The sequence below is a fragment of the Patagioenas fasciata genome, chromosome 5, assembly GCF_037038585.1.
Source record: "Patagioenas fasciata isolate bPatFas1 chromosome 5, bPatFas1.hap1, whole genome shotgun sequence".
Classification (NCBI taxonomy): domain Eukaryota; kingdom Metazoa; phylum Chordata; class Aves; order Columbiformes; family Columbidae; genus Patagioenas; species Patagioenas fasciata.
Genome location: NC_092524.1, coordinates 70,433,710 through 70,448,810, shown reverse-complemented (window position 1 = coordinate 70,448,810; position 15,101 = coordinate 70,433,710). Strand labels below are relative to the sequence as shown.

Here is a 15,101-nt window from a genome sequence, read left to right as displayed (position 1 = left end):
TTGACTCGGTTGAACCAGAACAGTTATATAAGTCGGTGTAAGCCTGCCATCAGTTAAGTTACTGAAGTTAGTTCTGGGTGCTAAATCAGTCCTGGCCACCCTGCTGGCCCCGGCTTTTCTTCCCCACCCGAGTCAGGACGTAGCGATGGGTACACGCCAGGGCCTAATGAAGTTCTTTGCTGTAACAATTCCTCACTCCTGTTTTCTGTGTTGTACCCAGTTACTCCTCCGTGCAGGAAGTTCCCTGCTTTGCTCTCTGTCGAGGTTCCTTTAAGGATTTCGGCAGGGGTTTTGGACAGGCTCTCAGGAAGCGGAAGGATGGTCGGCCCCAGAGCATCTCCATGGTTCTGCTTCTCGGTCTCTTCACAGAAATCTGTTAGGTTTGTAAGGGGTGCTTTTGTTCTCAAAAGCAATATTGGCACTTCTGAAGAAGATTGGTCCAGTGACTCTATTGTCTGCTACAGCTTCTACTAACTTACTCGCTGTGGAGATAAGGTGCTTGGCTGTGTGAAATGATTTGCTGTTATCTGTTCCAGCTCTGGGCCAGCTGGGATTTGAATTATCCTTCTGCCTACTCGTAACCCTCAACTTTTTCTGCAGATTTGATTAGTTTTGGGCTACTTAAAAACTGCAGAACAATACAGGGCCAAGAACGATTGGTGCTGCGCCTCTTAGGAGTGTGTGGGGTGGGCAAGAGCATCGCCTGCTTGTGCTTCAGTAAGGTTTAGTGGCCTGGCAGCTAATCAGTCTTTAATCCATTTAATATACGTTATGTTCTTGTGATGCTCAGATACTTCAATTGGAATATTATGCAACTTTCAATCGTTACTTACATAAATCTAACCAGATCGTTATCAACACCGTTACCTGGTCAGCCAAATGTGTAACCTGCTCAGATGACATTTGTGAAGTTAATTGGAGCAGGTCGTGTTGGTTGGTGTTTGTTACTCTGATTTCATACAAACGCTTCTGTCTCTTGACAGAGCTTGAGGGAAACTGCTTATTTGGAACCTGCACATACTCAAATCAGCCTTTAACCCTTTCATGGTATTTTTTTCTTCAGTGTTCTCATATTAATACCCTAAGGCAGCCTGTGCAGTCTGGGGATCTCCTTGGAGATCTCTTTTTATAACATCCTACCTTTTAGTTTCTTCGGATGTGTTTGTAAATGCGCAGCCCGAGCTGTGTGTAGCAGCTGTGTAACATCTGGAGTACGAGCGGAGCAGGTGTTTCCCAGCCCTTTGGAGATGAATGTGTAGTGGCTGAAGTGTCCCTGCCGTGCTGACCCATAGAAACGCAGACGTTGTCACCAGGACACGGGGACGTTGCTGGGACAGGGTTGGTGACCGGCTGTGCTCCCGAAGCAGAATGGGGCAGAATGGCTGTCCAGAGTATTTTCCAAACCTGGTTTTCCTGTAAGGAGTCTGACGGTAAGAGGCTGTCACAGCAGCTCCGGCTGTACCCTCTGCAGAAACCGTGGCAGAACTGGAGAAGGGTGCGATGGGACTGGAAGATACGGGTGTTGGAGTTTGAGTAGTGAATATCAGCATGAGCAGAACAAGCTGCAGTAGAACTGCTCTCAGAATATTCTCATGGCTCAGCGAGGAGGGTTCAGGAGGTTCTGATTATGAGGACCTCGCTTTTTCCTGCTTATATATGGTTGGATTTTGGAGAATGTCACTTGCATAGGAAGCAGGTAACCTCTTATTGTAAGAGTCAGTTTTATCACCCACTGTTGTATGAAGGTGCAGTGTTCAATTCAGGGATTAGTAAATCTAGAGATTCATCTGACTGAACTGCCAAAAAGAAATAATCACAGCTTCCATTTAGATCTTACATCCCCATTTTTATTTTCCATTAGTGAGATAGGTTTGAACTCTGCAGGAGTGTTTCAAACCATTGCTTTGAGAGCCCCATTTGACCCTCCTGTTCCTTGGGAGACTGCATGCTTTAATTTTGAAATCCTGCTTTAAACGAGAGAGTGAGAAGGACAATAAATAGCTTTTCAGTCCGAGCAGTCCTCATGTGGATACCTGGCTGGGACTGAGGTCAGCGTCTACTCTGCTTTTTTCAAGTGTGTTTTTAAGAGCCCTGGTTGCCTGGGTCAGTGCCTTTTGAACAGATTAATGAGCATCCATGACAAAAGATAAGTTCAGAGTATATAGGTGAGAAGTTGTTAATGTGCCGTCAATGGCAGGAGCCAAGTTACAAGGGACAGCAGAGAACAGAGCGCTCTGGGCTCACTTGTGCTCAGATGAGGGTTTTTCTGCTCACAGCACCTTTCAGAACACGCTGGTCCCCCCAATGGCGGGGACAGCAGAGCTTGCACACCGTGCTGGCAAAGAGCAGGTGATGCTGTGATTGAATCTGTGATTGCTTTTCTGCTCACAGCACCTTTCAGAACACGCAGGTCCCCTAATGGTGGGGACAGCAGAGCTCGCACACGGTGCAGGCAACGGGCAGGTGATGCTGTGATTGAATCTGTGATTGCTGCTGCTGACCTGAGAACCGCGGCTGAGCTGCTCGGCGCAGGACGCTGGGCCTTGGTGCCCTGGTAAAGTCTCTTTATTTATCTGCGGTATCTTCTGCTCTTTCTAAAACATTCAGGTTCAGGTTTGCAGTTGCTGCCAGCAAACGCTTGGTTTGAAGGTTATGGTCTTCAACTCAAAGCGCTTTCCTTTTCCTCTTTCCTTTCTAGTGAGCCTTAAGAGTGTGAAAACATTTGTCACTTGTTCTAAATATCCTTGTAAGCCTGTCAGTATTTATAGTAAATTCTACACTGTGTTTGTCTGCAGGGAGACTGCGGCTACGAACTGGAGCTTCGACCTCACCTGCGTATGGAAGACGTGACTGTTCAAAGGAATAAAAGCCACCTTTCCGCGCCCAGCTCCACGTCTGATCAGAAAGCACGCTCAGCTAGAAAAGACATAGCACACAGATCGAAAGTAAAACCGTTCCTACCTGATACCGGTGATAATGGAAGTGAATTCTTTACCACATTTAAAATAACAAAACCAAAGGCTCCTAAAAGAACCTCCAGAGCAGATTTGGAAGTGGCCGTGCTGCCTTCAGAGCCCGGCGCTCCGGGTTCTGGCTCAGCCGGCAGGCTGGTTCTGCTGGGAAGTGCCGACCGGCGCAGCCCAGACCACGAGGAGCTACAGGTGACGTCTGACTTAAATGGATGCAGTGACCTGTGCGACAGCACTGAAAGTGCTGTAATCCAGGAAAGTGCGGCGATAAAGGAACATGAAACTGTAGATGAAGCCTGTAGGTCACCGAGGATGAACCACGCAGATTCGGGTTATAGTAGCTTCACAGCTGAGAAATCACCTGTGTCCTCTGACTTATTTTATCTGTCTGAATCATACGTGAACTCTTTTGCACTTGTGAGACCATCTGAGGAGCCTCCTTGGTTAGAACAAGTATCTTCCCGTGTGAAAAGGCTTTTATCACAATCTCCTCCCGCTTTGAATAAACTCGATGATTTTGAAAACGTGATGAGAAATGAAGAAACAACATGTCCTTTTCAAAAAGGTATTTCTGATCGCGATTCAGAGAGACTGCGGGACACGGTCTGTCTTGTGTCATCACAAGGTGACCGTGCACTGCAGCTCGTTGAGCACCCCAAGCTGGACATTGGCAGTGAATTGTGTGCTCCTGTGAGTACCTGTCTTCCAAAACCTGTGTCATCTCCTGAGGCTGCAGCTGTTGAGGACAAGGAGGAACTTCACTGGAATGACAGCTTCGACAGCCTGTTTGACAAGGAAGAATTCACAGAAATTCAACAGAAAACTCCAACAATGAATCACGCGCTGACAAGTAACCCCTCAAAGTACTCTGTTCAAAAAGATACAGAAGATCTTGACATTAACAAGAAAAACGTGGTTGTTGTTGGACAGCAGAGTGTGCATTTATTTGAAGATGACCCCGCGTATGACACAGGGGACAGAAGCTCTTCCCCGAGCACCGGGCGCTGCGCTGGACCGGGTGACACCGAGCGCCTTCTGCACGACGATGACGATCTCTATGACTGTTCCCAGGAGCTGTTTTCTGTTAATTTTGATCTGGGATTTTCCATCGAAGAGTCTGAGAATGAAATCTTGGAAGAAAATATAAATACTAATACCAGAAAATTAAATGGTGCCTTGGGGAGTCACGTAGATGTTCAATCCACTAAAGATGAAAAGAAATTACAGGATGATAGCTCCAGACTTGAAACATCGCCAAAACGGGACGGCAGAAGAGACGTTTCCACACCGCTGTTGTTCCTGAGCAGGAGTGATGGAAAAGGGGCCGGGGGTGGCAGCACTTGGCCCTGCTCCAGGCCGGGGGACAGAGATGGGGCCAGGGGTGGCAGCACTTGGCCCTGCTCCAGGCCAGGGGACAGAGAAGGGGCCGGGGGTGGCAGCACTTGGCCCTGCTCCAGGCCAGGGGACAGAGAAGGGACCGGGGGTGGCAGCACTTGGCCCTGCTCCAGGCCAGGGGACAGAGAAGGGACCGGGGGTGGCAGCACTTGGCCCTGCTCCAGGCCAGGGGACACAACGGGTAGCGGGTCACCTGGAGCTTCGGCTGCTGCACTTTCCACCCCAACAGGTAGAAGGGGGTTGAACAGTGAAGCTATCAAAAGAACTCCTCTGAACGTGTTCTCTAGAGCCAGGGAGGACATTCCGGACCTGCCCATGACAGATCAGGTGGATCCCGGCCCCCGCAGGCAGCACCTGGGGAGTTCGGCTGGGGATGCACTTGGTTCCCCGTTGGGAAGAGCTGGAAACGCCGCAGACACCACCCTGCGCAGCTCACGGGTGTCTCCTGCCCCAGGTGGGGATTTCACAGGGGCAGTTAATTAATGTCTTTGTGCTTAAACAAATAGAATCCAGTATCTTTTGGATCCTGCATTTGGTTTTATGGCTTCGGTGGGAAGGGGGAAAGGCAAAGAGGATAATGGTTGTGATACTGAAGTACGTGGGAGCTGGAGCTGCCTCTAAAGCCCTCTCTTAATCCCACTGTGTAACCATCTCGATGGGCCGCTCTTCGGTCCCTGAATCCCTTTGTGTTCTCCTGTCGTTGTTCCCGAGGAACCGATGGATTTCTGTCGGTTTAGTTACAATCAGAAGACTTCAAGTGCAAATGAGTTGTGTAACTTCAGCACAGACCTGGACAGTGTTAAACACATTGACTATTTGTAGGCTCTGTTCTGTTTTATTTCCTCCTCTCTCTCCCCTTCCTTCTTTTTCTTGTTTCGGACCAACAGACTATAAAAAAAATATATTCAGATATTGCCAATATATAAATGACCATCATTCTTCACTCGCAGGTCACTTACAGGTGGTCTGCACACCCTTTGTTGTCTTTATCTCTGAGTAACCTTGAATTACTTACAAAGTAATGTTACTTTCAAAGTAATTCAGGCTTGATAGTACTTGTTCTAATTCATAGGGTACCTTGGGTTTTTCTGAATGGTTTTGTTACTGTCCTTAAACATCAAAGCAAAGCACGACCCAATCCTTTGGGTGGCTAAAGCCTCTTTTCTCCCTTTTCTTTCAATTTGTCTGATATGGTATTTTCTGAAGATGATGGATTGCCGCCTTCTGTCCTGAATCATCACACCATCAAACTGATAGGTTAGTTTGACAAACCAAAAAATAGTGATCTGTTTAATAGGAAATAATTTAAAACCTCACCAGAAACCCCCAAAACTGCAAAAAGAAAGAGATTTCTGGTTTAGAAGTGCAGGGTTAATCCTGAACCTGGACTGGGTCATTAAGGGCTTTGTCTGGCCAGGTCTTGAAAACCACCCGGACAGTGGGTGCTGTAGGAATGGCACTTATTGGTATTTAAATATGTTCTTGTACAAGTGGAATATTTGGGAATTTTGTGCCTCTCCTTAAAGAACTTCAGACCTTTGTTGATGTGGGCAGACCCAGCGCTCGCTCCCGGGGTGAGCATCCCTGTTCGTCCTGCAGAACGTGACAAGGATCCTGGATTTCATGTATTTCATAACCACCTTTCACTCATTTCCTTTGAAAAGCAGCAAAGGCTGCAGGTGTGTGAAAAGCAGCTGGGAAGAGGCCGTTGTAGTGAGTTCTGGCTTTGTTTCAGGCTCCCAAAGGGATCTGTGTTACAAAACGCTTCCAGAACTGCAACTCTTACTCAACTTTGAGGGCTGCTTCTCCTGGTTCCAATTCCCCTCACTTTCTCTGTGCCTGCCTGTGGGGTAATCACTTCCAGCCAGGCTTGCCGGGGAAGAGATTTATTGTACATCCCAGCTGGAGATTATTTCTTTTGATTAACAAGGCTGAAGAGAACAGTATTTGCCACGTAGATCAATAAGTAATCTCCTTTGCAGGTAGTTTGATAAGAGAGACAGATTTTGATTGCTCAGTTATAGCAGTATTGTACTGTGAGCAATGCATTTTCCTCTGAATGCTGTTTACTGTTCGCTCTGCAGGAACCAGCAGTGAGAGTGAAGAGGAGATCGTTTGCCAGAGGAAAAATAGGAAACAAGTGAATGTTTTGAAGTCTCCTGACGTGAGTCTCAGCGAAAAAAAACCCAACATAATGACAAGTGAAACACGAAAACATAAATCCTCTTTGCAATTATCCCGATGTCTGTTTGTGTAGGTTATGAACGACAGTGATTTTGAATCGCCCATTCGTCCCATCAGGAAACGTCGACAGCCGCTTAACATGGTTAGTGAGTGCTGGGGTGAGATGGGAGAGGAGTAACAGACCCACTGCTGGAGTACGTACTCAAACATGTGCTCCTTCTGCAGCCCCTAGGCAAGTGCTCTCATTAAGAACACTTAATGCCATCCGACCTAAGGCAGGGCAGAATGTGAGTGCTTTCCTCCTCACAATTCCTTCCCAACATCTCCCAAGATGCACTTGGAGCTGTTGTGTGGCAGTGAATTATTGTCACAGCCAAATCACCTTTCACACACAAAGGTTTGAGTTTAAAGAAAAAGGTCCATGTTATGTTCAACTTGACTTTTCCTCCAAATAACGTGGTTTTCTGTTCCTTTTGTGTTTAATAAGATGATTAGCATTGTTGCGTTATTTTGCCGTAATAAATCAATCACAAAAATCATGTGTTGCTTAAAAAAAAAGTAGAAGAATGCCTGTGTAATTAAAATATTGCTTATAAAGATGTAGAAGAATGCCTGTGTAATTAAGATATTGCTTGCTTGGGTCTTATTAATTGCTGTGTTTGTGCCGTGTTCCCCTAGTCGGACACGTCCAGCGATGACAGTGCGGGTGTCCACAAGAACTCCAGCGGGACCACAAAGAGCAGCTGGAGCAAAAAGCAGCTCAGATGTGTGAAGCGGCAAAAGGTGAAGAGCGGATTTACACCCAAGGTACGTGATGCTCGGTGTCTCGGGATGCTGAGGGTCACATTCGGAGCAGTTTCCATGGAGCTGCAGTGCAGATAAGGGCTGTGTTTTGTGTGTGTGTAAGTGCACATTGGCAGTGGTGCAAAACCTACATCAGAAGAAATGTGTCTTTGGACATGAACAGCAGGTTGCCCAAGAAAACCAAAAAGGGACACTTAGTGAGACTCTACTCTCTGTTCAAACTGCAGGAAATAACTGAAAGTATCCTCTAATTTTTCTATATTCAAATTTTAAAAACCCCAAAAAGGTCAGAAGTGTTGAGCACTGGTTCCACAAACCGAAGGTGAACATTTACTGTCATTGAGTCCCTCATTCTGGAGCTTGTGTGTATTCTATGGTGTGAAAAATGGAGCTTCTGTCTATTTTACAGCCTTTGTAGGATCTCCTGATACAGCTGTATTGTGGAAGGTGTGCAGTTAGGCAGTGTTTATTTTTTAGGCCATGGTTTAGGAGAGTTCAGGCTTGTAGCACTTTCACACAAGTTTGCTGCAAACATTTGAGATGGAATCTTGAGACGCTGCATACTGATCTCAACCTTCACATCCCGTGCCCAACTCTCAGAGGAACCTGCAAGGCCCCGCACAATCGTGTTGTGAAGCAAAGTCACAATTGCATCACAAGTAAAGATACTCAAGGAGCAGTCAGGCTTGGGATGTTCAGGTACTTGGCCAGAACCGACACTATTAGGATATTTGATTGTATGAATTTACCACCTCCGCTGATGGTCTCAACTTTGAACACCTGAAGACAGAAATGGTCCCTTGACCCCAAAGCTTAAATGTGAACTTTGTGTTTTACCCTAGAGTCTGTCAGTGCATCAGGAATGGATGCGGGAGACCATGCAGGGCCAGAATAATATATTCATAGTAAGGTGAAAAGCTCTTAAACGTGTGTGGATGTGGTCTACTAGGCAGAAGTTACTGTTGTCAGGGCTCTGGGGCACATTATTTGACAACCAGTGACAGGACAAGGGGCAATGGGTTCAAACTGGAACACAAGAGGTTCCAATTAAATATGAGAAGAAACTTGTTGGGGGTGAGGGTGTCAGAGCCTGGCCCAGGCTGCCCAGGGAGGCTGTGGAGTCTCCTTCTCTGCAGACATTCAAACCCGCCTGGACCCCTTCCTGTGGAACCTCAGCTGGGTGTTCCTGCTCCATGGGGGGATTGCACTGGATGAGCTTTCCAGGGCCCTTCAACCCCTGACACTCTGGGATTCTGGGATTATGTTGGATACTTTTAATGTTTTAAAGATAATCATCATTGTGGAGACTTCTATATAGTATCAGTATTTTATATTCTGGATTACAAAGAATGGGGTAGATGAAAAACCCATTTTTCAATTCTGTTTAAGTGTTTTTTATGAGACTAAAACGTTCATGGAGAGCGTGTTCTATGTGTTCCATGTGTCCCACGTGTGCTCTGCCTTCACACACCATCTGAGCTGAGCATCCCCGGTGATGCCCGTGTGAGGACTCAGGGCCAGGGCAGGTGCAGGACCCCAGGGCGCTGTGATCCGCGCCGTGTTCCGGTGAGCACACAGGGGACCCGCAATAGCTGAATGGGGATGGAGAGAAGGCCAAGGTGACCCAAATAGCCGCTGGCACCCAACTCAGAGATTCAGTAAATAATTGAAGAACCTGGGGGCTTGTTGTTTCCCGAGTGTGCCCCGGCCCTTGACTGTTAATGTCTGGTGTCACGGCTCTTTTCCCACTATGGGGTTTGGCCTCTCCACCGTCCTTCACGGCGAGAAGGATTAAGGCTAATTGGTAATAGCGCTGGGAGTTCTTTCTGTGAACAGGTGACCCCAGCGTGGTTCAGAATAATCAACAGTGTTCTAGAAAAGGAACTGTTAGTAGTGCCTGGCGTTCAGGCTTGCTGACTGCTGCAAGGACTCGGGGCAGTCTGAAAATCAGGGCTGTCACTTATTATACCACGAGATGCTCCAGTCTTCCCTGTACTGAACGAAAATTTACAGCATTGTGGGTTTTTTTCCAAAATATTTTGAAGGCAAACAATTATTTTGGAGTAATTGGGATAAATAATCATTTGTGTGTGTGTGTGTTGTTTTCTTTTCCCATGTTTTACTTCAGTACTCTGTAGCTGAAATGATAAGAGAGAAGTTAGCTTAACATAAAGTATCTCTGACAGAACATCTTCCTGAACCCATTGGCTTTGTTTCCTTGTGCTGTTGTGAATGCTTTGTTGCCTGTGGTTGCTGGAACTTAGCACTGAGCTTTGTGTCGTGTCTCCTGCGCTGCGGTTCATGTGTAAGTGCCGCATCTGCCCTGAACGAAAAGCCCTTTCTCAATAATGAGGTGCATTTTCTGATGACTTTGTGAAACAATTAATCGTAAATCCCAGACAGAAGGCAGCAAACCAGTGTCAAGTCTGAAGTCTTCAGTGGACTTGGGCTGGGACTAACCCAGCACGTCTAAATCGAAACAGACTTTTGAAAGCAAATAAAATGAGTAAAACTAGATTTATAAGTGACAAAGTAATTGGGAGCCAGCTTCCAACTGAAGGTTGGTTTGTTTGGTTTTTCTTCTAGAAAGCAGCCAGGCAGTTTCTAGATGAAGAGGCTGAGCTGTCCCAGCAAGATGCAGATGCTGTGTCGTCTGATGAGAGCGACGATGCACAGAGCGAGCTGAGCTCTTCCCTCGCCCAGTTCCTGAATGACGATGCGGAGGTCACGCAGGTGTTAAATGGTGAGTGGGTTGTTCCTGGTTTCCAGAGGGGCCGTTGCTTAGCAAAGGTGTGCGATAGCAGGGCCGTTCATCAGCCTGGGGCAGCTAACAAGCAGTAACTTCCTCCGCTGGGCTAAATCAGGTGCTTTCCATCATCTCTTTGTGCCTTTTCGGATGCAGAGAGTTCCTCGCTGGAGTCTGTGCTGTGCAATAGCTGGTTCTGAGCATCATCCGCCCCAAACACCCCGATATGACCGAGCAGAGACACTGTTTTCCATTTCACTTAGAAATTTCTACATCTTTCAGGACTTGTGTTACAGACAGAACTAAAATATGATATGAAATAACAAGATGAATGTTAAAGTTACAGTGCTGACACTGACAGAGCTGAGGCGGCGATGCTGGTTTTTGGCCAAGGCGGTTTCCCACCCCTGAGCTTATGAGCCTCGTCTTTCCCTGGGGTATTTGTGGGATGGAACCATCTGATTACCAGCTGAGATTCCCAGATGTTGCTGAGGATTCTCCTGTGGCACTGGGTTGTTCCCTGTGAGATCCTGCATGGGCTTCAGTAACCCCAGCGCTTCCTCGGACGGTCTGGAATGAGTTGTGTGTGTTTTGGGAGAGAACAGGGAAACCTGGGATGTGGGTTTGCTGGGTTCCCGCTGCCCTTCAGGGCTCTGCCTGCTGAGAAGCTGCTCCAGGGCAGAGCTGCTCCTCGGCTTTGGGATCCTGCACGTCTGCAGCATTTCAGACTCTTGTTTTGTGAAACACAGGTTTTTGGGAGACTGCAAAGGGATTTCTTAATGTGGAAAACATGATGTAACAATAAAAAATCAAAAACTATATCCTTACTAATACTGTGTTCTCTTTTATCTTCCTGTTTTAATGGAGACTCTGAGATGAAAGGGGTTTACCTGAAATCTGTGCGAAGTCCAGCTCTTGGCAATAGATACAAAATGGTTCATCGTGAATTCGACAACATGGACATTTTCTCGCAGGTATGAAACGAAGCGACTGCTGCCCTTGTGAAACTCTGATTGCAGGTGCCCGCGTTTAGATTCTAATCCTACTTTGAAGTGTAGTTTGCAACATATTGTTGATAAATCAGTTCTAACAAGAGATTTGCATCCCCCAGATTCCTGAGCAAGACCAGGCATATGCAGAAGACAGCTTCTGTGTTGGAGAGGAGGAAGAGGACACCTGCAAAACCAGTGAATCTAGTGAGGAAGAAGTGTGCGTTAATTTTGATCTCCTGCATAACGAGAGTTTTACTGGCGGCAGAAAACAATATCTCACCCGCCGCAGGAAACAGCTAAAGCAGGCCAGGATGGAGGAGAGCTGCTCCGAGCCCAGGCCAAAGAAGAAACCAGCCCGAATTATTGTTCTCAGTGATTCCAGCGGGGAAGAAACAAGTGTCAGGCAAGGGAAGGCCACGAGAACAGACTGTGTGGGGGCAGAACGGGAAAGCGCTGCAGTACCCAGGTCATTGCCTGCAGTCTCTGCTGCGCAGCGCAAGCAAACTGCTGGGGAAATCGGTGTCCATCAGCCTGGGGAGAGTAAGAGCGAGAAGCTTCTCGGCTCGAAAGCTTCGGTATCCCAAATGCTGGATTTTCAGCCAGAGCGTCCAGCCCTGAGCACACACGTCACACCCACAATCCCGGGTTCGGGGAAGGAGCGTCTCCAGGCTGCCCCTCAGGTCAGTGTTGATTCACAGCAAGGCACTGCCTCTCCCTCACGTTTATCGAAGAATAACAACCCTGTGGCAGGGTTGTTTGGAGGGTTGTGAGCAGGACGGCAGCAGAGAGCCGCTGCTGCTGGGAACGGAGCTGCCCGGCTCGGCTTAGCTCCGCCTGCCTCAGTCGCCTCCCTTGCCTTGGCTTTAGGAAGCTTTTGTACTCGTGGGTGTCACGGTCCAGTCGGTGATGGACTCGTGAGGGTTCGTTTACCTTGACCTCAAAGCGCAAATTAAGGCAACCAAAATGGCAAGGGGTTATAATTCACACAGTGTTACTTTATCATTTTGCCCATAAAGCAGCACAAAATAGAGAGAAAGGAAAAGAAAATGGGGGGAAAAAAGGATTATAGCTACCACCGGACGAGTCCCAAAGGCGTCCCTCTGGTCCCCGGTCCCGTGGAGTCCTGCTGGTCCTCCGTCATGATCCTCTGGTGGGAAGATCTCAGTGATGTCCATTTGGGAGTCATCTTTTATCCTCCTTCACCCCCTCGCTCCCATTGTTTGAGGCCAATCTCTGCCTTTGTTTCTCAATCCAGGCTTAATGCGCAGGCCCAAATGTCCCCGCTTTTCTTGCCAGGACCCGTCTGCGCCTGCGTGTCCAGCGGTCAGGGGTCTCTCTCTGGTCACTGGGTGACTCAACCCCTTGGTGAGCTCCTGGCCATGCTCCTTGTCCTTGGCCATTGTTTGGGGAGTAGGTGGGGCAAATACTGTTCCGTCTTCAGACCAACTCTCACAGCAGGACAGCTGGGAGAGTATTTTAGCGGTCAGAAATTACAGTTGTGGATTAGACAACGTCTTGAGTCTGACAGTCATGGAGGAATATGGATCTGTTTCAAATAGTAGAGAGTGTCCCCTAACTATTTGGGTTTTGTAGTTATAAAATACTTGTTCGCTGTCCTAAATTAAGACCCTGCATAGTCTGAGGTTGGGTTCCTGATCTCTTACGCTTTTCTGCCTGACTTGTGTTGTTTACAATGTTCAGTTTTGTTGAACTCATTAGCAAAGGCTGCATGCCTTTGTCATTCAAGCTGCTAAGTAATTAACTGATGTGGGAGATTGCTTATCGAAGTGTTAATCTGAAAGTGTTTATTTTTTGCAAAGTAGTTTTAAAAAACTATTATTATTAATTGGAGTTTTCAAAAAAAAGAGTGGAACAAAGCACTAAGCATCGCTATTTGAAAAATGTATTTGTTTTTATTGGCCGGTTTTTCTTTGGCCTGGTGCTTCTGTGATCTCTAACAAACCCTGTGTGTTCAGCATTTGCAGGTGGACAGTTCTTGGGAGAACAGACGTGGGGGAACCGCGGTCCCGCCGTGCGCTGCCCCCGCCCGTCCCTGCCCGCCGGGGTCCCCGGTCCCGCCGTGCGCTGCCCCCGCCCGTCCCTGCCCGCCGGGGTCCCCGGTCCCGCCGTGTGCTGCCCCCGCCCGTCCCTGCCCGCCGGGGTCCCCGGTCCCACCGTGCGCTGCCCCCGCCCGTCCCTGCCCGCCGGGGTCCCCGGTCCCGCCGTGCGCTGCCCCTGCCCGTCCCTGCCCGCCGGGGTCCCCGGTCCCGCTGTGCGCTGTCCCCGCCCGTCCCTGTCCGTCGGGGTCCCCGGGCGCGCTGTGCGCTGCCCCCGCCCGTCCCTGCCCGCCGGGGTCCCCGGTCCCGCTGTGCGCTGCCCCCGCCCGTCCCTGCCCGCCGGGGTCCCCGGTCCCGCCGTGCGCTGTCCCCGCCCGTCCCTGTCCGTCGGGGTCCCCGGGCGCGCTGTGCGTGCTGGCGGCCAACCGGGAGGTGTCCTCGGGCCCGCGCGTCATCTCCTCCCTGCACGCCCACGGCATCCCCGTGCAGCTCTGCTCGCTCCGCACCGGTGACTACGTGGTCAGCAACCGCATGGCGGTGGAGAGGAGGCTGCGCTCCCAGCTGCTGAGCTCGGCCGACAGGAGGGAACTCGCGCAGCGGATCCAGCGCCTGCGCGACGCGTTCGAGAGGGTCTGTGTCATCGTGGAGACGGACAGGAGCAAACCAGGTACGGGGGTGCTGCTCTCTGCTCAAGCCTGCGCTGCCCATGCTGGATTTGTGTGTAATGTGGGACGGAAGACCCATATTTTCGTCTCTGTAGGTGTATTACATTAATAAGATCACCAGCTGAATGTTAAAATCTGGTTTGCTTTTGAGGACCGTTTAATATAGGCAGAGATACACAACTGGATCCAGAGGGATCCAGTGCTCACTAATGACCGAGTCAGGGAAAAGCAAGTTAACTTAAACACTCCTAACTGAGCCTGTGCAAAAAGCCCAACTTCAAACAGATTTCAACAAAGGAACAAGCACAATCTTATCTGTGCTTGGCATTACAATACTAGTGGACCCAACCCCTCCTTGTCAGCAGTACCCACCGAGCGGTGCGATACCCCCCAAACGGAGCGGTGCGATACCCCCCAAACGGAGCGGTGCGATACCCCCCAAACGGAGCGGTGCGATACCCCTCAAACGGAGCGGGGAAATCCTCCCAGCTCAGAACCGGAGAGAACCGCAGCCCTGCTATTGTGGAGAGCAACCCAGGCAGTGGCTGCTGCTCGAGGCAGCAAAGGCCGATCAGCTGAATGCAGTCGGTTCTTAGAAAAAACCAAAAGAGCATTTCTGTGGAGCGCTGCCTTGGGAGGGCTGCGCGGGGCCATCGCCCGTGTCAGCAAGCACAGGATGCACGAGGCTCAAAGCCGCCTCCTGACCTGGTCAAACGTGTGGAAAATTCAAGACTTTCTTTAATTTATCTGGTTTGGACAAGGCCTTTGTTTGAATCCTACAATTATGCGATCAGACAGTTTTACTAACGTAGTCTGTTCTCAGTCAGAGGCCTGACTTGCACCTGCTTCCCAGGAGATGGAACTAGAGCTCATGGCTCCAATTAAATTACAGATGTTTGAGGATATAAAACTCCACTATTGAAATCAAATTGTTGGGGATGCAGCTTTGGTTTTGTGACCTAAATCTGATTTATTGGTAGTTCAGCAGCGGTCACTGAAGATGTGGTTTCTCAGAGGGGCTGTAGATGATAAGTGGATTGTGTTTGAGCTGCTGAACCTTTTGACCCCACTGCTGTCATTATTTCCATCAGTTCTGCCCCGTGTTCTCGTTCTGCTGCTCCCGGGTGCTGCTGGGTTCATGTTCCACAGTGCTCAAGTGCATCGTTACTTTCGCAGCTTTACCCAGTCTCTTCGGATTTGTGTGTCCTGTGATTCATCGCTTACTGTGTGTTCCTCCCCATCACTTCGGTTCAGTTTGCAATTTCAGTGTTAATGCCTGAACTCTCCCT

General features: G+C 48.9%; 1 protein-coding gene across 2 annotated transcripts in view; it reads left to right on the top strand.

Moving 5' to 3' along the window:
- FANCM (FA complementation group M) overlaps positions 1-15,101 on the top strand; it is a 62,459-nt gene that overhangs the window by 46,326 nt on the left and 1,032 nt on the right. The window contains exons 14-23 of one of the 2 annotated variants that reach the window (XM_065838726.2): positions 2,796-4,818; positions 5,571-5,621; positions 6,449-6,528; positions 6,622-6,690; positions 7,227-7,355; positions 9,939-10,095; positions 10,966-11,072; positions 11,210-11,770; positions 13,067-13,182; positions 13,555-13,814. In XM_065838726.2, the coding sequence (XP_065694798.1) occupies positions 2,796-4,818; positions 5,571-5,621; positions 6,449-6,528; positions 6,622-6,690; positions 7,227-7,355; positions 9,939-10,095; positions 10,966-11,072; positions 11,210-11,770; positions 13,067-13,182; positions 13,555-13,814 (3,553 nt within the window). Of the gene's footprint in view, positions 1-2,795; positions 4,819-5,570; positions 5,622-6,448; positions 6,529-6,621; positions 6,691-7,226; positions 7,356-9,938; positions 10,096-10,965; positions 11,073-11,209; positions 11,771-13,066; positions 13,183-13,554; positions 13,815-15,101 lie in introns of those variants that run through there. The other variant, XM_071809841.1, reaches the window with a different exon arrangement.